The sequence below is a fragment of the Panicum virgatum genome, chromosome 1N, assembly GCF_016808335.1.
Source record: "Panicum virgatum strain AP13 chromosome 1N, P.virgatum_v5, whole genome shotgun sequence".
Taxonomy (NCBI): Eukaryota; Viridiplantae; Streptophyta; class Magnoliopsida; order Poales; family Poaceae; genus Panicum; species Panicum virgatum.
The window spans coordinates 36,143,465-36,165,697 of record NC_053145.1 but is presented as its reverse complement, the minus strand read 5'-3'; the positions used below and the strand labels follow the sequence as shown (position 1 = coordinate 36,165,697).

At 44.1% G+C, this 22,233-nt stretch overlaps 1 protein-coding gene and 2 pseudogenes across 1 annotated transcript; all 3 read right to left on the bottom strand.

Moving 5' to 3' along the window:
• Positions 1 to 2,203: 2,203 nt before the first annotated feature.
• LOC120655714 lies at positions 2,204 to 3,928 on the bottom strand (annotated as a pseudogene).
• Positions 3,929 to 4,845: 917 nt separating this feature from the next.
• LOC120654064 (integrator complex subunit 9 homolog) lies at positions 4,846 to 9,066 on the bottom strand. Its single transcript, XM_039931654.1, has 9 exons — positions 8,276 to 9,066; positions 7,144 to 7,488; positions 6,835 to 7,045; positions 6,315 to 6,407; positions 6,149 to 6,240; positions 5,777 to 5,894; positions 5,599 to 5,684; positions 5,466 to 5,517; positions 4,846 to 5,378 (listed from the first exon to the last, which is right to left on the bottom strand). The coding sequence occupies exons 1-9, from the start codon at positions 8,449 to 8,451 to the stop codon at positions 4,878 to 4,880; spliced, it is 1,674 nt and encodes a 557-aa protein (XP_039787588.1). The 5' UTR covers positions 8,452 to 9,066; the 3' UTR covers positions 4,846 to 4,877.
• Positions 9,067 to 11,970: 2,904 nt separating this feature from the next.
• Positions 11,971 to 22,025, bottom strand: LOC120653478 (annotated as a pseudogene).
• Positions 22,026 to 22,233: the final 208 nt, after the last annotated feature.

Genomic DNA, 22,233 nt, shown 5'->3' with positions numbered 1-22,233 from the left:
TCCATTTGCTAAGTGGGACACTGCCGATGCGGCCGCTGTTGCTGCTGCTCATGCTCCACTTCCTCATGCTCGTCGTCAGGCTCGTTCCCCTCGTCACCATGCTGCTACTTCCTCTTCTCGCGCACCTCCTAGTGGCCAAGAGATCTTTGATGAAGATGAGGAGACCGAAGAAGAAGAGCCCATCGACTACCGTGAGCACGCCGACTCTGAGGAGGATGAGGACACTTCCAAGGACGCCGCCCAAAATGATGATGACTAGAAGATCTTTATGTTGCTTTTCATTCCCTTTTTGGCACTTGATGACAAAGGGGGAGTGAAAATGCCATTTATGTACTCATTTGGGCATGTATCCATGTATCACACTTTATGGTCGTTTTCATTTTGTTTCGAACTCTTGTGATCGTGTCGAACTCTTATGATCGTTTGTAAGGACTATGTGGTGTGAGAACTTATGTAATGAGTGCTACTCTGTGCTTAGCTATCTTGTTTAACTCTGCTCTAAGGAAATTTGTGCTAGTTTGAGTTAAAATAGACTTGTGGTGATGGCTGTTTTCTATGATTTGTGCAGGGGGCCCGGATACTCCGGACTTCTTGGTCCGGAGTCTCCGGGCTCCTGGCCGGAGTCTCCGGGTCCTGCTGCAAAATCACGTTTTCTTCTGTGTGGATATCCTCTCATATGCATTACACTCGATCTTTGCACTCACCTGCTCACCCCACTGTAGAACATATAAGAGTTACTTGCTCTCTTGAAATATATGCCAATTGTTGACGTGTTAAGTCAAAATTGAAATTCAAGTTCATGGCATACGTTAAGGGGGAGCTCTCATATGCTAGAAGTTTACTGCTTAATAATTATCAAATGAGCTACATGTGGGTTGTCATCAATCACCAAAAAGGGGGAGATTGAAAGTAATCTAGGCCCCTAAGTGGGTTTTGGTGATAAATGACAAAACACATGTACATTTAATGGTGTAATTAAGCATGTGTGCAGATGATGAGGTTGAACAGGTAAATCAAATGACGATGCAAGAACCCTCGAAAAAGGAATGAAAAGGCGGTGCTCAAGCATACTCAAGAAATTAGTTTTTATATTTGAAATTTGAGTATAGGAACGCCGTACTATCAAGAGGGACTTGGTTCAAAGATTTTGATCTAGAACTTGTGCTCAAGAGAACCTAGAAAAACATATGTGAACCATAGACACCACTCAAAAGAACAAAACCTGAGTTTTTATTCTGCCAAACTCGGGTACTCCGGCTATAGGGCCGGATACTCCAGACCCTGTTGCCCGGAGTCTCCGGATGTCCTGTTCAGTTCAAGAAAGAGTTTCCGGGCTTATACTCGGAGTCTCCGGGTAACCCTGACCCAACGGCTAGTTTTCAGGTGGAGAGGTATAAATACCCCTCCATACCCCTTCAGCCATCTCTCTTGCCAAGTTTACAAACTGAACTCACACCCAAGCAAAAGAAAGCTCTCACACTCCCCTTTCTCCATTCTTGAGTGATTCCTAAGGGAGATTTGAGTGAGTCAAGCAAGAGCAAGGATTCGTGATAGTGAGCTTCATTCCCATCTCTTGAGCACTTGGTTTTGGTCAAGCCTGCGGATTTCAAGTTTGTTACTCTTGGAGCCTTGTGCTCCTAGATGGCTAGGCGTGCTTGTGATTGCTCAACTGCGATTGTGAGCAACTCAAGAAGTTTGTAAGCTTCATTCCTCGCCGAGGAATCCATAGTAAGTGACCTTGGGCTTGAGAGGTGATCTCGCCCTTGGGAGAGGAGTTAAGGGATTGTTGAGTGCCATCTCTTGAATCCTTCCTCAACGAAGATGTAGCACCTTTGGGTGTGAACTTCGGGAAACAAATCTCTATCTCTCTTGCATCATTTACTTGGTTTCATTTATATTTGCTTGTGAGAACACTTTTCTAGGGTTTGAGCTCGATCTACTCATTTACAAGTTTCTAGCGCGAACCAACTTGCGTATCATCACCTATAGGAACCCCTGGTACTTGTATCTTTGCTCGATCTACTTTTCCCACTCAGATTCTAGTTGTTTACATTCCGCAATTTCACACCCGGAGTCTCTGGGCAAGAGCTCCGGATACTCCAAACACAAAACCCGGAGTTTCCGGGTTTAGTCTGTGACTGACAGTTTTAAAGTGTTTTTTAGCTACAGATTGCCTATTCATCCCCTTTAGACATCTTAAGGTCCTTTCATAGACAAAATAGACAACATGGTGTTTATATGGAGATAACAAAAAAACAAGTTTGTACATGCAATGCAATGAAACGAGTTATTTTCAATTGAAGAACATATTCAGAACAATACCTCATTTCAAGGTTCCCATTTTGTATCCTTCTAGTTATGCACACCACTGGCTCATCAGGAATCTCCACCTAGTCTGAATCTCTCTCTCAGCCAGAGACATACTTTCAGTCTGGTGCTTTCACATCCCCTGAGAAATTCTCTTGTATCCTCAAAATCTTTCCTTACGTAAGCCATCAAGAAGCCTATTATAAGAGACAATGTTGGTATAAATCCTGAATCAAGCATTTCATCCAACACAGCCTCCCCTTCCTTCCTTCTCCCCTGTCTTCCAAATCCCTGCACCAGCACACGATAGGTTTCACTATCAGCCTCAAAACCCTTCTCCTTAGCAAGCACCCTAAGCTGGTTCGCATCAGCTGTCCTCCCTGCTTCACAAAGTGTCTCAAAGATGTAGTTACAAGAAATTGTATCTGGAACAATTCCCTGATCAATCATTATCCGCATCAACTGGTAAACCTATCCAGCCTCCCAGCCTTCATCAGGCACTCCAAAACAGTAACGCCAGCAGGCACGCTGAGACAACATTTCATATTCCTCTCCAATACCATGTCCACCACTTCCACTGCATTGTCCATCTTCCCCACACGGCACAGAGCATCAACAAGTTCAAAGCAATCAAAACCTTCTAGCACCACCCCATCCCCCAAAAACTCAGCAAACACCTCAGCCGCCTTTCCACCATGACACAAGCCACCGATCAAAATCTCCATGGACACAACCGATAGCCCGACTCCAAGCTCAAGCATCTCGCGTGCGACCTTGATTCCCTCCTTGTACATGCCTTCTCTGATGAACTCGCACATGAGTGTGTTGAAACTAATGCCCGTCGGTGCGCAGCCCCGGCGCTGCATCTCGCCAAACCACCGCTTGGCGCTGTTGACGCCTTCCGCGCGGCAAAAGCTGTTGATGAGTATATTGAAGGTGTAGGCATCTGGGGCGACGCGGTAGATGGAGGTCATCTCACCATAGAAGCGGATGGCATCGTCGTGGCGGCGGAGGCGGGAGCGGGCGTGGAGGACGATATTGTAGAACTCGGCGGGGAGTGGGGAGTCAGCAGCGCGGCGGAGGGATGCGAGGACTTCGGTAGCGGTGGGGATGTCGCCGGAGGCAGCGAAGGCGACGATGGCCTTGCGGAAGGTGGGGAGGAGCTCGGGGCATGCGAAGATGGAGTCGTCGGCGTAGGGGCAGCGTCGGGCGAGAACGAGCTCAAGGAGGCGCCGAAGAGAGGGTAGGCGGCGCGAAGGCGAACGGCGAGCAGCGATGTCAGGCCGTGGTCGGGATGGAATGCGGGGGACGCATCCGTGGCGGCCAGGAGGATGTGGAGGTCGAGTTCCGCGAGTCGCGGGTGGTGACGCGCTCGGCGGAGGAGACGGAGGAGAGAAGCGGGGGAGGAGGCATTTGAAGAGGGAAGCATCGGGAGCGGGCTCGGCGGCGAAAGGTGGGAGACGGCGAGCGGGAGAATAGGCAGGGAGGGGTCGAGTGGGATGGGTGCGGAGGTGGTGGAGGGTTCAGTGAGTTCCGGTGCTTCGGTCTCCGGGAAGATGAGGCACTGATGCCTGGAAATCAGCGAGGGCAGCTTCCAAGCGAGGCGGCGGGAGGCAGCCATCGCCAGGACCGAGAGGGAAAGGTTAGCCTTGACCGGCCATTGAGGTGAAGAAGAGGGGATTCAGTGAGGCGCCCGAGATGGGCTACGGCTAACCGGCCCAGCAGTGGAAGTAGCTTTCACTAGTCCATGGGCCAAGAAATCAGATCCAACTAGAGTAATCCTTAAATTGGATGGATGTAGACTGAATCACTGGAACACTGGCGGAGCTAGGTGTCGGCAAAAGTAGACTATGGCGAGCGCATCTAGGCATCGCCGAAGACGATGGAATCCCCATCCATCGCCTGAAGGCCCACACGACCCACGAAGCTCGTCCCCGCCTCCTCGCTGCCGCCGCCGGCGCCTCCACCCCTAACTTTTCTCGCCACCGCGCTGCTCGGCCGCTACCACTCTACCTTCTCTTCACTCCCGCCGCTACCCACCGCCCACCGGAGGTCCTACCCCGCCCGACCGGTGGCGCTCCCACGCCACCTTGCCCTCCGCCACCACCGCCAGGCCACCGCCACCCCCGACCCCCTCCTCTAAGGACGGCAGCCATGGAAGCCCCAGCAATCTGGGAAAAAAGTTCCGCCGCCGCTCTCTACCACCCTGCCCCCCTCCCCCCCACACACCAACCACCCCTCCCCTTTCCCTGGCTCGCCGCCGCCTCCCACCGGGGATGAGGAAGAAGCTTCAGGTGATGGCTTCTCTATACATCGCGCGGGCGATGTATAGCCATTCCGGGCTGTGGCCCCCTTGCCATGCAAAAGTTTCATTAGATGAATAGTAAATTTAACACTATTTATTAGTTTAGAATCTCAATTATCAAAGGCTGCCCCCCCCCCCCCCCTAATTCTTTGTTCTAGCTCCACCACTACATTGGAACCTTTCTCAGACACATTTCAGATGACACTTCATGGCAATTCACATACTCAATCTCATGACAAACAACAATTACACATGAATTATGAAGTCAGATCCCATTGCAAATGCTGCTAAGTGCATCATAAATATGCTTGGATGTTCTCTCATCATCACAGTATATAACCATCCTATTAGATGTTATCTTCACTAGAGCATCTCCTGTACTCGTAATCAGAACAGAGCGTTCACCTGCAGACTTATCGTCTGCATCAAACGAACATACCATCCCCTTTTCTTGTAGTGCTGGTAACAAGCGATCTGGATCAACAGCGTCCCGGTGTAGCAAGTGCCACTTCGATTGATCCGATTGCTTCTCTGCAGCAGCCAGCTGGTACTGTCCACTGCTTGCAAACAGCTTTGTTCTTAATCTCGCCACTGCAGTGGTCTCATTTAGTTGCCTGGGCTGCAATCCCAAGGCAACATCAGTTGCCAAGTGCACCTCGAATTCTTCCTGAAAATTTGGGAGCTCGATGGTTTTGTCCATGGAGTAATACAAGGATGACCATGCCCTCTCCTTTCCTGAATATCGTGACTTAAGACCTTCAGGAAGCTGCATAATAAAGTAGACCATAAGGAATGGATTGACAACTTATGAAAAGGTAGCTCTAGTTGCTATGAGGAAACAAGAACTACATACCATTACGAACTTCGGTTTGAGAACTTCCAGTAATGTATCAATTTTTGCTGCCCTGTAAATAAAAAGTTGAGTTCTTAACTTATACTCTAGGACATGACATACCAGAAACACAACCTTTTAAGTTCCAACATACCTTACTCCGGAAAGGAAAGAACACTCAAGGACTCGAATCGCCAAGGGCATGAAAGGTTTAAGACTCAACTCAGCATCATTCCCTTGCTGCAAATAAAGATTTATGTACTTTAGCAACACAACAACAGCAATCAGTAACACTACATGTTAGGTTCAGCAAAATGGTTGACAGTCTTTACCTCCAAAACAAGAAGGCATCGTTTGTCTGCATGCCAGCGACGAAGCAAGTGTACAGCCGGGCCAAGCCTAAGGCTCCAGTGTGGACAAATCACAATACAAGGCTCCTTCCATGCTGCCCTGTCATGATTATAGTGTTGTCACACAGCAGAACCAATGGAGCAAACAATATGGTAAAAAACAGTTACTGAAGTATAAGTGAGCTCATATTGTCATATGGATGCATAAGTGAGCTCATATGCTCAATAAAATTAAGATCAAAGCCTTTAGTGATCATATATAAGAAAAGTAGCAAAGATCAAAAAAGAATTCCAATCATGCAACCCTAAGTCTTTTATGTGATAGCTGTGAATCACAATTTATAAAATTCTTACAGCAGGCCCTTTGAGTGTAGATGGGGGAACAGAAATAATTTGCCCTCCTTCAAAATCTCCACATGGCCAAATAATGCCTCGCCAGAGAATAGCTGCATCATAACCAAGCAATGAAGTGAGACCTTTTTACTTTCATGTTTCAAGACTCAAGAGTCCAAAGTGAAACCTTCTCTTGGCGTGACTTGCATAGCCATTCAGGCAAGGCATTGGTAAAGGCAATTACTTCTGCTGCTGTTTCAGAAACCATAAATATGGGTACCTGACTCAGACAAGAACAATAATCAGACAAAGGACAAGAAAAAGAATAATGTAAGAAAAGGTGGGCATTACTGCAGAACATTGACACAATATTCACATTTCATGGTGTGGAATTCTATAAAGGGTAGACACGTAGTGCTATGTCAAATACTAAATTAGTCATTCCTTATCAGTGAAGAACTTAACATACTTGAATCATATGCATAGTTAAACATCCCTAAACACTAGAATTATCATATTGGCATCATGGTCCACATTAGGAAAAACATGGCACATCATAAGTAGAGAACTAGAGATACAGGGCAGTATTGACGTGAATGCTAGCCAGCTACACGAACCTTGGGAGCTGAGATTCTCATGCAGAATTAATTAAATGCTACAGTATTCTAGAATGGATCCACTATACGATTTACATGGGACACAATTACCTTGATGCTGGAAGAATGTAGAGTTTCCGATATAAGCTCCAGGAGTAAAAGAATAACACCAAGGCGGCCTATTGGTATTAGAACAGAGCCTCCAGATTTTATTGCACTGATGATACATGAGCATATAAAGCTGATTCTTTCAACCTCCTCCGTGATGTCATCACTGTTGCAAAGGAATAGGATCTTTTCATCCGCATCAGCACCATCATCACTGGAAGATTTTATGTTTAACATTTAAACCAAAGAAAGCATGAAGGTTATAACTAGACATGTATTTCAGGCAAAACAGAAGTGCAAATACTAGCATACCTCAACACTGAATGGCGACGTAACGAAGGGTCTGTTTCATCCATTGCATGCTCATCGAGTTTCTCAGTATCCTCATCCATTTCATTCAAGGATGAGAGATCCGAAAACAAAATAACATCGTTTTCTTTCAGAGAGCTGTAATCCAAATCTAATGCATGAGCCGACACAAATACTGCACTTGGCAAGTAGGTAATACTAGCTCTTGGACCTTTTATTGTCCAAACAGAATTGCCAAGTTCCAGGCCTGAACTAGAGGCTTTCAGCACAAATATGCCATTGAAGCAAACTTCCTCCCCGTATTTAACAGGCTGTATTGTCTGCATGCATTCTTCTATGTTTCCCTGACTGCCAAGTAGATGCCATCCAATTAAATCAACCAAAACCATGATAACAAAACAGTGATATCAACTAGTGATGGCATCATCATGGTGAATCTAATAGAATATTCTTGTACATTGCAACAAAGACACTAGCAAAATGCAGATACCTAAGTGGCAAAAAAAAGACAATATTAAGATCGGCTAGGGGTGTAAACATAATCAGTTAAAAAGGTGATATCAGACTCACACAATGATTGAGTTCAAGTGACAATAGAATTAAAAAATGAATCAGGTGTTACTAACTTACCATATAAATCAAATCAAACTTGGGTATCTATTAATATTTAGTAGTGTCTCCTATTATTTTGGTGTGAATTTGAGTGTTTGGACATGCCATGAATCAAATGTATATTTCAAGAAAAAGTTCACTTTTGAATGATCGTTTATCATGGATTGCATATAATTTCACTGCTTGCTAGTATTATTTCACTAAAATCAAGTTGTGATATGGGTAATTGGGTATTACACTCAGATCAGGGTTTAGATTCACATATGGCAGAGAAAATTATTACTTGAGAGACAAAATTCCTTACCAACTCGTGTCCTATTAGATTCAGCTGATTTGATGATTGGATGTTATTCGCTCCTATTATACTCCTAGGACTAACAAACTTTAATTAGTCCATTAGAGCTATATTCCTATATCAAAGGTTGAGGACAAAAGTGCACTGTATCAAGCTTTCTAACATATAAATTATTCTGCAGGAAGAAAAACCATATATGCACAGTTTAGAAGGCACTCTAGAACGCACCTGTATAGAGGCATCAGCGAAATTAAATCCTTTCCCCTGTCTTCAGTCACTGCCTTTTGCAACACTGATGGTAGTTCATTGAGTTTCTCTGCTTCCATCCACTTGGGTAACCCATCCGTATCTGGCCCATAGTACCTTACAAATTCACGGTGCATCTCCACCAGCTCCCCCATCATTAGCTTTCCAATCCTCGCTGCTACCTCTGTTACATAAAACTAGCAATACAGGACAATCAACAAATGCAAGATGATTAAGTTCTCACCTTATAGAATATTTTACACTGAGCATCACACATTTAATCATACAGGAGAAACATGTTGCGCTGTTATTGATTAAAAAAACTGAGTTCAAATGTTCCCACCAATATATTTCATTTTATGCCTTACTTCCTAGTACATAGTGCTACCTATGAAGGTTACCAATTTGCAATGTAGTGACGGCCAGGCCAATGAGCATGCCCTTTGTATTGCTGCAGGAGTGAGGTATTTTTCATTATCGTTGAAATAACTTGTTCAAAAAAATCGTTGAAACACAACTTCATATACAACAAGAACAACAACAACATAGCCTTTTTTCCCAAGCAAGTTGGGGTAGGCTAGAGATGAAACCCAAAAGAAACAAAGGTCACAGTTCAGGCATATTGATAGCTAGTTTCCAAACACTCCAATCCAAAGCTATCTCTTTAGAGATATTCCAATCCTTGTCTCTCTTGACTGACTCATGCCAAGTCAATTTAGGTCTACCTCTACCCTTCTTTACATTATTGGCCCGCTCTAGAACTCCACTACGCACCGGCGGCTCAGGAGGCCTCCGTTGGACATGTCCAAACCATCTCAACCGATGTTGGTTAAGTTTTTTCTCAATTGGTGCCACCCCACCCTATCCCGAATAGCTTCGTTCCGGAATCTATCCCTTCTTATGTGCCCGCAAAACCACCGCAACATCCACATCTCTGCTACACTCAGTTGCTGGATATGTCACTTTTTTGTAGACCAACATTCAGCACCGTATATAATATCACCGGGTGAATTGCTGTCGTATAGAACTTGCCTTTTAGCTTTTGTGGCACCCTCCTGTCACAAAGGACGCTAGAAGCTTAACACCATTTCAACCAGCCAGCTGAAATTTTATGCCTAACATCTTCGTCAACGTCGCTATCCTTTTGTAGCACCGATCCTAAGTACCAAACAGTATCCTTCTGGGCTAAACTAACAGCCAGAAAATTCAAGGACTAACTAAAAAATTGAGCAACAGCCGAAACAAAACAACAAACTAGTATGCTACGCAATGAGAGTAAGCATCAGCAGCAGCAGGGGATGCACCTTGGTGTTCGCGAATCCGGGAAGCCGAGTGAGGAAGGGGAGTCCGAGCATTCCCGTCGCGGAGGACACGAGTACGGCGTCCACGCTGCCTGTTTTCGCGACAGCCGCCGCCGCTGCCGACCAGTAGTGCGGCACAGCGCGGATGAGGCCCCCTCACCACCGGTGTGGGGTACTGGGGAGAAGGCCGCAAGGGTGGAGAGGTCGATGGGGCAGTCGAGGAGGAAGCGGAGCCCCTCCATCTCCAGGAGATGGCTCGCCGGCGAGTGGTAGCTACCGCCGCCGCCGCCGCCGCTGGTCGACAAGCAGGTCTGCGAGGATGCGCGCGTTAGGGTCAGGGTCTGAATATTTGGCCTGAGAGAGAGAGAGAGGGAAAGCTTGATGCTTACCAGCTTCATGGCGGCTTCGACTCTCGGCGACGGCTGACCTCCCCTCAGCGCCGCAGCGTGCTCGCTGGCGGCAAGCAGCGACGCATCACTTGGCGGCAGTGGCGGACCCAGGAATTGAAACTAGGGTAGTCCTAGCAAAAAAATTTCAATTGAAATATCATCTTTAAATCTGAATCACTAGCATCATCCACAAGTGGATTTGAATCTAAACCACTAGCATCATCCACAACTACAGCTGAACGTGAACCACTGCCATCACACAATGGAGTTTAATTTGAGCCTATACCACTGTCATCATTAAACTGAAATTGGTGGGGAAGAAGCAATCTTGCTTCTTTGCTTTCGCTTCATGTTTCTTAAAAAGAAGGGCAATGCTTCCATTCTTCATGACTCAAGTGCAATGTTTGTGAAAAAATAGAGAAATATTTCCATTAAGTGAGATTGAGATGAAATCACAATCACCGGTTTGACAATCGCTTCAAGTTTATAAAAGAAAGTACTTACCAGTGCTAGTGGCAGTGAGGGTCCGGACGGCGGCCGCACGTGTGCACGGGATGGCTGGAGCCTGGAAGCGGCCAGGCGGGAGGCGCCGGCGCGCCGGGTTCACCGCGGCCGTTGCCGGTGCGTGCAGCGCCCACCCAGGCGCCCAGCAGCAGGACGCAGCCGCGCAGGGGACGCGGGCGCAGTGCGGCAGGCAGCTGGCGGCGGGAGGTCGCCAGATGGGGCCGCGCGGACGGCCGCCCTCGGGGTCGGGGTAGGGGAAGGGCCGAACGGGACCTTCAGGCTTTAGCTGAGGGAGACTCGGAGAGAGGGAGAGGTGACCAGTTGGGCCGAGGGATTTGTTAGGCCAAGTTTGGACACTATTTTGAAGAATTAAAAAGTTTTTGGGCCAAATTTTCGGGTAGTCCTGGGCCTACCCGAACTACCCTTTGGGTCCGCCACTGCTTGGCGGCGCGTGGCGAGTCGAACAAGTTGGTCGGTTCCAGGTGGCGTGAACTGCGTCGGAATCCCGACACATCAAAAAGTCCCTGGGCCGTAATAATCGTCAAAGGCCCGTGCTTGAGATGTTCCGAGGCGAGGCCCATCATGCATATCGGCATATGGGGTTGTGCGGTTTTTTAGGTCAAATGGTCGATCTTCCACAACCACGACCGGGAGAAGCTTACAAAGATCTGAATGTAATTTTTTCTTCTTTTTAGGATATATTTGTAAGTGCTGGAATGTAAGCCATCATAAATTTATATGAAATATAAACCTGGTTTCTCAAAAATAAAATGGTCGATCTTCCGCTTACACAACGGTAGGGAGGGTGTCCTCAAATGCGCAAATGTTAGATGCGCACGGGTGGAAGTTGATAGATCGCAGAAGGTCCATCAAAGGCTTGCCGCTCGCCACGTCGCCAAGGTAGGTGAGGGGACGGGTGGAGCGGCCGCCAATTGGGTGATGATCGAGGTGGCGGGGTTAGGGTTTTGGATTGCCAACCAATAGCAGGTGGGCTACATAGGAGAGGCTGGCGGCAGTAGTGGTCTGGCGGTGAAGGCGGTTTGTCCGGTGGCTAAGGCGAAACTGTGTGGAAGCACTGCCGCCCTAGGGGGTGGACCCCAGTGGATGGAAGATAGGCAACGCAGTGACAGCAGCCGTCAACCAAGATGGAAGACCAGCGGCGCAGAAGCTGGGAAGGCAAGATGAAGAAGGCGGAGATGACGAACGATTAGGTCCCCCCTCCACACACACACATGTACGGTGTCATTTACGTCGATAAAGTCATCAGAACACAATATAGGTGGATCGCCGGTAGGGATACGGGAATTGGTCGATGGTGTCGAGAAACAGCACAGAATTGGAGTGTTCGTGGCAATTCACCCATCTCCGAAATTCAGAAGATAGATGCAGCATGTCAGCAACGACCGGAAATAAACGAGCTGCTAGGAACAGACGAAAAGGAAAGGTGGTCAAACATTCTCGAAAGGCTACAAAGTCTAGTACTCTAGTCAGATAAGTATACACGATGAGATATCGCGACAGTCCCTCTCCCGGCACAGTTCCTGCAAGCCGCAGCATTATTTTCGCCTTGCGTGCTCTGCCGCCCTGGTTCTCCACTCCCCACCGCAGAACCAAGCGCGTTCGTGCACGCCGCAGGATCATCTTCGCGTGCCCCATGTGGAGAGTTGCGCGCAACCGCACGTAAGAGATAAGGACCTTCATATCTGATCTTTGATTAAAGAAGGTTGTGAGGATTATGAGTGGGTTAATTTTTGTCTACTAGAATGAGTATATTAATATGCAAAAGATTTAGCATACTTCTTCAGGAAATATTCTGTAAACGTCCGAAATTTTGATTCTTTCTTATCAGAAGCACCATCAAATGTGCTATTAGCACATAAATCAACTACATCAAGAGCAGTATACATCTTCCCTGTGTGAACTGCTAGGACTACCATATTTCTAAGATCATCAACCTTACATGACTTGTTGGCCAAATGAATGAGATCTCCACCATTAATTTCAGGATTAAGCTTATCAATCAGGTTCTGTTGGTCCTCCGAATAAATGCTTCTCATAAGTCCAACAGTTGTAGCTGCTACATCAATCACATTCCAGTTAATGCAAACACTTTTATGAGAATCCAGAGTAGGATCCACAGGTAAAAGCAAATACATATTTGCATTGTCCCAAAGGAATGTATCATCTTTCTTGAGAATAAACTCCCTTGGGGTTTTAGATGCTTTTGATCCGGTGAACAGTTTTCCAAACAAACCATTAAAGAGAAGTGCTTGAAATAGTTTTGCTTTTTCCATCTAAGAGAAAAGGGAAAGGAATCTTTCAGGTAAGAAGAAATTAATCTGAAGCAAGGTAAATAAATGATATATGGACTTGACCAGACCTGCTGAGCATCCAATTCAAGAGGTCCATATGGAGAAACCGAAGCCTTTACCATCTTGTCATGCAAATAATGATCAATATCCAAAGTGGCTGCTTCTTTTGCTATATTTGCATCAATTAACAGGACAAAGTCAGAGTATTTCTAGCCAACTTGATCACAAATAAAATTCAACTTGTAGCCTTGAAGCTTAGTAACACTTCTATCTGAAGCCCAAGAGCCAGACATAGAAAGAACCTTGGTTGTACCTGTTAGATACACTTTTGGATCCCTAAGAGTAGATCGATTTGGGTAAACCTTTAACAGAGAAAAATACCTTCTCGTTGCCTCTGTGATATCCATGACGCATTGTCGTCGAGGTGCGCAGGGGTGTCAGCGTGGGGATGCGGTGCAGTGACCGTCACGGTGTCGATGCCGAGGTCGACAGCGTGCTGGAGTAGAGGACGCCGGTGGAGCTTCCCATCGCTTCAGTGCCTCGCAAAGGTCGGGTAGCGACTAGGGTTTTCGGTGGGGAAACAGAGTGGCGGCGAACCTCATGTCGTGAGCTACTGATCGGCCTCTCTTTTATACGGCACTGCACGACAGGGGCCCACCAGCCATGTTGGGCTGGGCGTCCCCGATCAGGACGCAAGTCAAGGGGTCCGAGAGGGCCGTTGGGCCAGACTCGGATGAGATCAACCTAACATTCTCCCCCTTCATCTCATCTTATACCATTTAACTTTATACATTTTATTTCTTTTCATATTTCATCACAGATAATGCATAGAGCAGCTTTATCGTCACGGTCAATTGCCGATAGATTCAACAGCTACAATACATGTCTCTGTCTGAAATAGATCCTTCAACTTTGGGCCCTTTATTGTCCGGAAGGTATAGGCTATACCATAGACCCATGTCGACTGCGTGTTCTCTGTACACACTGGGCGGTAAGCCTTTAATAAGCGGATCCGCGAACACTTGTCTGTCATTTAAACTCACAATGCATTTCAATCATGATTCCGGACTTTCTCCTTTACAACGTATAACTTGTTGTCAATGTGTCTGGCACCACAGTTGACTCGTTGTCATAGGAGCAAACTACTTTAATGGTTATCGCTGTTGTCAACCATTATTAACTCCGGGTGCAGGTTCTCTTAACCATTTTACCTGTCCCTCAGCCTCGTATCATGCTATACCATATCTTTGCATCACAATGATCATAATTGCTTTATTTTTGGAGTTTTTCCACACAAAACCTCCAAGTGTGAAAGTTAGCGACAATTGTGGATTTCGCTACACATTTCACGAGTTCTACTTTTGTACTCACAACCTTTTGAGAGTACTTGATCTTTCCAACTTAGCATGAGGCCAACATTCTCAATTTCATTCCAGTGATCTATATCTGGATTGTACTTTTGCCAAAATAACCCGGAGACACAAAATATGTCAGGGTAAGTTCTTTACTTGCGCGCTTATAAAGCTTCCAACAGCTGAAGCATATGCATCTGTTTCCATTTCACATTGGTTCCTGGAACACTATGGTTCTCAAAACTATCACCCTTGACGATAGGAACAGGCGCATGTTCACTTCTTTGCATACTTCATTTCTTTAGAATCATTTCTGAGTATGCCTTTATGATAACCATAATACCCCTTTCTTTTATCTCGATGAGTCTCAATTGTAGAATGAAAAACTCATCACCGAGATCAAAACATGAGGACAAGAATTCTTTATCTATAACAATATATTAATACCACCACCACTAGAAAGTAGGATGTTATCTTCATTTAAGGTGTGGAAATTAGATTCTCCATTCTTTTACTTTTCCTTAAAAGCTATTTTCCTCGATCTTTTGGAAAAACCCAAAATTTCATATTGTTTTATTTAAACTTTAGATACCACCGTCTCGTGGCTTTCTTCAATCCATAAATGAATTTAGTATTGTGGTATTCCATATGTTCTTTCTTCTCTTTGACTAAAACTTTTGTCCCAAATTTTGCTTTATATCCTTCAACATTCCCTCTGGAGTCACATTGACATTTTGTAGGTCCATTATAACCTACTGTGATGGCTCTTTCAGGAATCACATCTTTTTCCATGGACTTAACCCATGGAATTCTCGTGACTTCTTCAAATGGTTGGAATCAACATCCATTTGATTTTCTTTACTTTGTATAGGGCTATTCTTGCTCCTTTTTGCCAAAAGGCAATGGACTAATGAGATCCTGCATAACAAGATTCTTTTTTACTTTATTTATTTTCTTTAAGAGCTAACAACATGTGTTGTATACAACATCAATAGGCATGAGAAACTTTTGTTGTGTTGTATACAACATCAGTAGGCATGAGAAACTTTTGTTCTTGAATCATTGAAGTGGACACACATTCCTTCTTCTCTTCAAGTCTTAGGTTTCTGCATACCATACTCCTCCAAATTTTGCCCTTTTGTAAATATGGCGTATCAGTAAATCTCTTTATTTGAGTTTCATCTGTTAAAAACTTTATATGTGCTCCGTAAGCACCATCTTACTATCTTTGAGGGTCGTCCAGCATAAATACTGGAATTTAGCCATTTCTTTTCATAGGGGTATCAGTATAATGACCGTTTGTACTCCCCTTGACGGTCACATTCATTCTTTAATAGATCATCTCTTGGTTTTCAATGCATATTACAGGGGAGTATCTTTCTAACTGTCTCACATTTCTCCCCCTCGAAATGTGGCATGAACTTTTCTGCCACAATTTCGAAAACTATTCACAACTTTCGTGAATGAGGAAATTTTTATTACTTACTTCATCCGAATGATTACGATATGCAGAATCAAGTAATTTGTTACTTCGTATGGGAGTACCTTTTATTCATTTTACTTTGAGAAATCAATAGAGTCATTTATTCGATATGGCAGTACTTTTTTCTCATTTCACTTCACGAACTCAACAGAGTCTTTTATTACCAGTACTTTAGCAAGTCACGCTCGCATGTCTTTCTTATCTTGAGGTTCGTATATAACTTTCCATTCTTCTTAAAATCATTGAGTGCTTAATCACTGTGACACAATAGAAGTGCCTGATCCATTCTAGAATAGCAAAGCTACTCCAAACTTTTCTCCCAGTGTGAGATAAACTAGCACATGAGTCATCACAACTTTCTCCCGCCATGCAGGATTAGCACTATGCCAACTTTGCCCCGTCATGCGGGTATTTTTATGCTTTTTTCAGACATAAATGTCAGGATTGGTTCATATCAAATTCAGAAATAAATCTGAATATTCCATGACACACATGCTTAATCCGACGTTGGTCAAATTAAACATGTATGACTTATCACAACTTTGACTGAACTCGAAATGAACTCTTCGTAATAGATAGTACATAAGAGGCATTTCTCAAAAACGATCTCTTATTGTTGTATCTTCTTTTCTTGGATCAACATCCATAAATATTTTTCTTCTCAAGCCATTCTTTAAATAGAATACACTTTCTCATGCGATGGTCTTCTTTCTTTCTGAGTCACAGTTATTTTCTTTTGTCCCTTCAAGAAAGACTACATGCAAAACTTTGTCTGAGAAGACAATAATTAAAAAGACAATAGTTGAAACTTCAAGTTCTATTCTATATCACCGTTGGGCATAAATAGAATAAAACATATTTCTTTTACATTAATTCCATATCACCGTTGGGTAGAAACAGAATTAACGTATGAAAAACTCAATAAACTTTAAAAAAGATATATTTACTCCTCAAAATTAAATTCTCCCGTTGGTTAAAATTTAATTAGAGGATAATCAACTTTATTGCAGCGCAAACTGGAAAAATACATTTCTCTAGTTTGAGAGCAGTTCTTTATCTATTCTCTGAGAAATGGTCATTTCAATACAACATTTATCGGAGACTTTAAACTTTAAGCTATGACTCAAGAAAAAAAATTATAATATTGTTATCATCAACATTGGTCAGAAAATAACAATACAATAATTAACTTTAAATTTCTCTCATTTGAGAATTATCTTTTCAATTCCAGTAAGGCTCAACTTTAAGACTTCAATTGGCATAATAATACCAAAAATCAACTTTGACTTTAAACAGTGGAAGTTTTTCTATCTTTTACCCACAGGGAAAAACACATTCAAGACTTTTAAGACTAATCTTCCAATTAAATCTTCTCGTTGGTTCCAACTTAATTGAAAGATTAAACCATTTCCTTTGCGGTGGAAAACTTTCTTTCTTTAATCCAGTGAAAATTTTTTCTTTCTTTTCAGAAACAGTACTTCGTACTCATTTTCTCTCTAAACAGTTTATCTCATTGGTTCAAAATTGAATAGAGATAAAACTGTACAAAACTTACTCAAAGTAAGTTCTTTAATCATGCTCTTAAAAATAATTCTCCCATTGGTTTGAATTAAAAATAAGAGCAACAACTTTAAATCTTTGCAGTGAACACATGTAAAATTCTATTCTATATTCAGAAGCATTACTGTATATTCTCAATCTCTAAACAATATACACGTTGGTGCAAAAATTGAATGGAGATCAAATTCTAATCATATTTATCAAAATATCATTCAAAATACTTCTGAAATAGGAAAGAAAAACTTAAAGCTATTGACACTGTGCTTTCGGCCTGGCTTGAGAATCGGCCCAAGGCCCTCTTTGCGAGCGGCGCTCTCCCCCCGCGCCCAGGCTGCAACATGGGCCTGGGCCAAGAATTTGGCCCGCGCGTGACCCCCTCATGGGCTGAATCTAGCCCAAGTAGCGGCTGGCCGATCTTGGCCGTCGGACGGCCACGCGTGAGTTTCATTCGACTTGAAACCCTAATTTCATTCGACTTTTTCTCCTCCCGAGCTCTCTCCCGGTTCTAGCCGGCGGCCGCCGCCACGCCGCGGCAGGCCGGTCGCCACACCATGGCCCTTGCCATGGCCGCACGCAAGGCCGGGCTTCCTTTCTTCTTTCTTTTGCCCTCCTTCCCCTTTCTATCTCCCGAGACGGAGGGGCGGCCGTCCATGGCGACCAGGGAGGGAGGTGATGGCGCCGCCACCGGTCCCCTTGCCGGTGCTCGTGCTTGCCCTCGGCTGAGCACGCCGCTGTCAAGCAGACTGGGCGACGGTGCCCTGAGCCTCGAGCCGCATGGCGGGGCAGAGTTCTTCGAGCGCGGTGGCTCCTGTCCAACCCGCGCGGCGGCGGTAGTACGTGGGCCGCCTTGGGTTAGCAACAAGCGCAGCAAGGCCGGCGGTGGCGACAGCGGGTGAGTCCCACCACCCTTTTCATTTGGTAGGGTTAGGTTTTCCTTTCTGTCTTCGATTTGCATCGAATTGTTTCGATCTGTTCTTATTCTTTCGATTCGAGGACGAATCCTTCTTTCCAACACTCGATCTACTCGGTAGAGTAGTCTCTTGATACCAATGTTAGACTTTTAGGATCACACAGTGCACAAATCGAGAGGGATTTCATTGCTCTTTTCTTTACATGGTACAAGGGGGTCCTAGATCTAGGACAATAACAGAAACTAAGAGGGGTGAGACCTTCTCCTATGGAGCTCAAAGTGCCTACTATCTCGCGTTCCTCGGTGAAGATCCGCGCAGGGGCGGCGACGGTCGTTGCAGTGAAGACACGGTGGTGGCGGTGCAGTGGAGTAGCTGCGCCGGTGGTGCTTCCCGCCACTGCAGTCCTCCCTCTCTGATCGGATTAGGGTTTGAGGTGGGGAACAGTGGCGGCGATGAACCTCATATCTTGAGCTGCCAGTCCCCACCTCCTCTTTATAGGGTTGTGCGACGGGGGCCCACCAGCCTCGTCTTGGGCTGGGCCCCCAATCAGGACGCGAGGTCAAGGGATTAGTTGGACGTTGGGCCAACTGATGGAGATCAATTCTAACAGTACCATGCAGCTCTTTCTGTTTGGTTGTACCTTTGAGAATGCCTGTTGTTAGCGATAATGATTGTTTCTTTCAGTAAATAAGTAAACATTATAAAATCAGCTCCAGTGTGCACGCCAATTACAAACAAGTGTGTGATAGAAATATCTTTAGGACTTACCTAAACCTGAACCTGATGAGCAGATACTAGCTTTGCTGAAATTTTCTAATGGTGGCTCTTCAGCCAATGGAGAAAGGTGGTCATCAAGTGCTCCCAGCTGATGCAGCCTCTTACATGCATCAAGGCAAACAAGCTGCTTTGCTTTCTGCATGCTTCTTGCTTTTGGACCTACTAAAAGCTGAAACATGGCACTAGATGGTAATGTTACTGTGCACACATAACCATCACCATAATGGGTGAACTGAAACGTGGGTCTTGGGGTGTAGTACCTTCAACATGAGCAAGAAAGTCAGAAAATTGGGTTAGAATCTTACACAGGAAAAGAAAAAACACCAAACAGAAACTTTGTATGGCAGATTTTTTTTGAATGTATAGCCATGTAAAACAATAAAATTGAAACGTAGTCACCATACTTGTCTTTTGGAAGTTTGTCACAGTACTGGTAGAGAACACTGATGCTGGAATCAGTAGTTATTTTGTCTCCTGTTGTGCTTATATGGTATTCATTTATTTCTTCTGTGGGAAAGAAACTGGGGTGTGAATCCTCAGGCTCTCGGTTTGAAGCAATCTCGGCCATCGATGTCTTACTTTTCATAAGGGCAGATATTAAGTCATTTTGTTTCACATTTCCCCTGCACAGAATAATGACATTATGGCTTCTTGTAATCATTTCATTGTCATGGCAATCATTGTACCACCACAAGTATAAGTAGTCCAGACAATTATATAGATTAGGGTTTACTGTTCAATCATTAGTATGTACTGAGAGTCCTTCTGTCGGGCTCGTCCTCGTGACTGCACATAGCTGCGGGTAGTCTTTGGTAAATCAAATCGTATTACACACGAGCAGTCTGGGACATGGATACCCTCTTCTGCAACATCTGTAGTAAATAGTAAGTTGACCTACATTTTATTTCAGGAGGGGAAGAATAAACAATGTCAGATCATGAGAACAATGTTTCAGTTTACTCAAATGTTGACACTCGACCAGATATTAAATACCTTTCCAGAGCGGAACAAATCGAGTGTGTCTTTTTGCTCTTTAGGGGTCAGTGCATCCACAGAAGAACTCCCACCAGTTAGAAAAGAGATTCTGAAATATGCGATTGGGGCAATTTTCTTCATAGTACGCTCAATGACTCTGGCAGTAATCTTTTGATCCACAAAAATAAGGCATCGGACATTATCAAAGTCACTGTTAGACACAGACGTATGCCATGTCAGTGTAACTGCACATTGTTGGAAATGAGCAGGTAGAGTTAATAAAAATATCACTTCACCTGAAAGAGAGAAATACATGGATGAGCTCATGGAGCTTCGGTGAAATATAGCCCCTTTTTGTTGCTTCCACACATCCACTCTCTGAGTTCAAAAGTGCATCAATTCCTGAAATATCAGGGAATCAATGTCGATGCATCATACACAATATAGGATGTTGCAATGCTACACCTTAGCAATTAGTACTGCATTGAATTAGTTTTATCTAAGTAGTCGCACCTTGTTGCTGTTGGAGGCGTTTATCAATTATACTCAACACTTCCTCAAAGAACTTCATATGAATCATTGAATTTGCAAACAAGCCTGATCCATTTGCATCACTTTGCTGATCGGTGGCGTCACCGCCTCCCTTCAGCCAACCCTTTCTGTGACCCCTTTCAATGCAAATTTTAGTAGCCTATACGAGAAAGATAAGCCAAATAAATGCCATGGAGCTCTACAAATAAATGAATGAAAACATAAATGGAAAAGCCCAAAAAGATAACAGTCGAAAGAAGAAGAAACAAGGGCAAACATTAATATCTCAAAACCAATCTAATTAATACCTCACTCGCACAAAGAAGACCGACATCTTCAAGACAATAGCAAATCTTTGCTAAAGAATTAGAGAGACGCCTCCGTGATTCCTTTGTTATTTGATCAGCATCTTTGTATTGGTTGGTCAGTCTACAATGCAATTCCGCTATCAGCACATCGTACTGCACAGATAAAAAGATTGATTTTAGATGTTATTCTTAAAAACTTTGGTAAGGACTTCAACAACAGAGTTAAGGAATTAAAGATTATCAAACCTTGATATACAAAATTTCTAGTTCTGCACTTAAATATTCAAAAGAAACAGTTCTTGGCTCATAGTATCTGTTCACTTCTTTTGCCGAAGGAACGCAAAGTTCAATCTCTTCTCTATCCACCACAGTGTGTATCTGCAAATAGGAGCATGTTATTACAATGGAAAATTGGATATATCTCACCTAAAAAAGATCTAAATAGTAGCATACAATTATACAGTTTTCATCTTCTAGCTTGGAAAAAATAAAAGAAAAGCTCAGACGGGGGGGGGGGGGGGGGGGGGGCTTGGAATCTAGAATATTTTCCAATTCAGAGAGCTGATTTTCGCAGTCCAAATCAGAAGAGACGCCTGTACAAATGAGAAAATAAAAAATAAAATGGCAAAATGTCAGCAAACATTTGCAAAAGGGAAGATATGGAATCCATGCTATGGAACAGACAAAATTGCAGGAATATCGACAGTATATGGTGGAAGCACTTTCAAGGATTATATCCTTGGAATTTCTCTATAAATATCTAGTTACTTCACTTGATCGTTTCAGATTTTATTTTGTGACCCAAATGCCATCATTTGTGATGTTTTGGTTAATTGCTAATGTATATTTCATCAAGTAAGGTCAAGTCCCCACCAACATCATCATCATATTTCTCAAATCTCAACAATGTTATTACATGACAGCATGATTCAATTCAGTAATTGCCAGCTCAAATTCCATTTCTGACACAAAGTTCATTAGTTCAGCCATTTCAGATGTTAGTTAACAAACCAGGGAATTTCGTGATGTCTGAAACATATAAAGAACATTATATACTTTTATCATTGATACTTGCCTTTCCTTATAACAGGTGATGCTGTCATACCAAACACGTTTGGCTTATGCTCAGATCTGTGATAGAACTCCAGTTCAAAAGGCAAAGATGATAGAAATTACTAATTAATTAAAAAGGGACAAGAAAAAAAGAAAGTGTTTCGTAACTGTAAGTGTAACGAAAAAGTGGTCTTTCCATAATACCTTCATTATCCTTGTATAAGGGTGGTTACCTGTTGCATGATGGCACTCATCAAATATCATGAGACTAACCATGTCCAAGATCAAGAAAGCATGGTGTTGTGTGTGCTACGGAGGAAGTATGAATGAGAGGTAGGAGGATGCGGTGAGGGCTCTCGCCGGGGTCGAGCTTGCGACGCCGTCCTGCTGGCCGGCGACGCGACGGGAGGAGAGTGTGCGAGCGTGGAACGCCAGGGAGCGAGAGAGATAAACTCTATCTTTGGCTGATCTCCCCATTACTTGG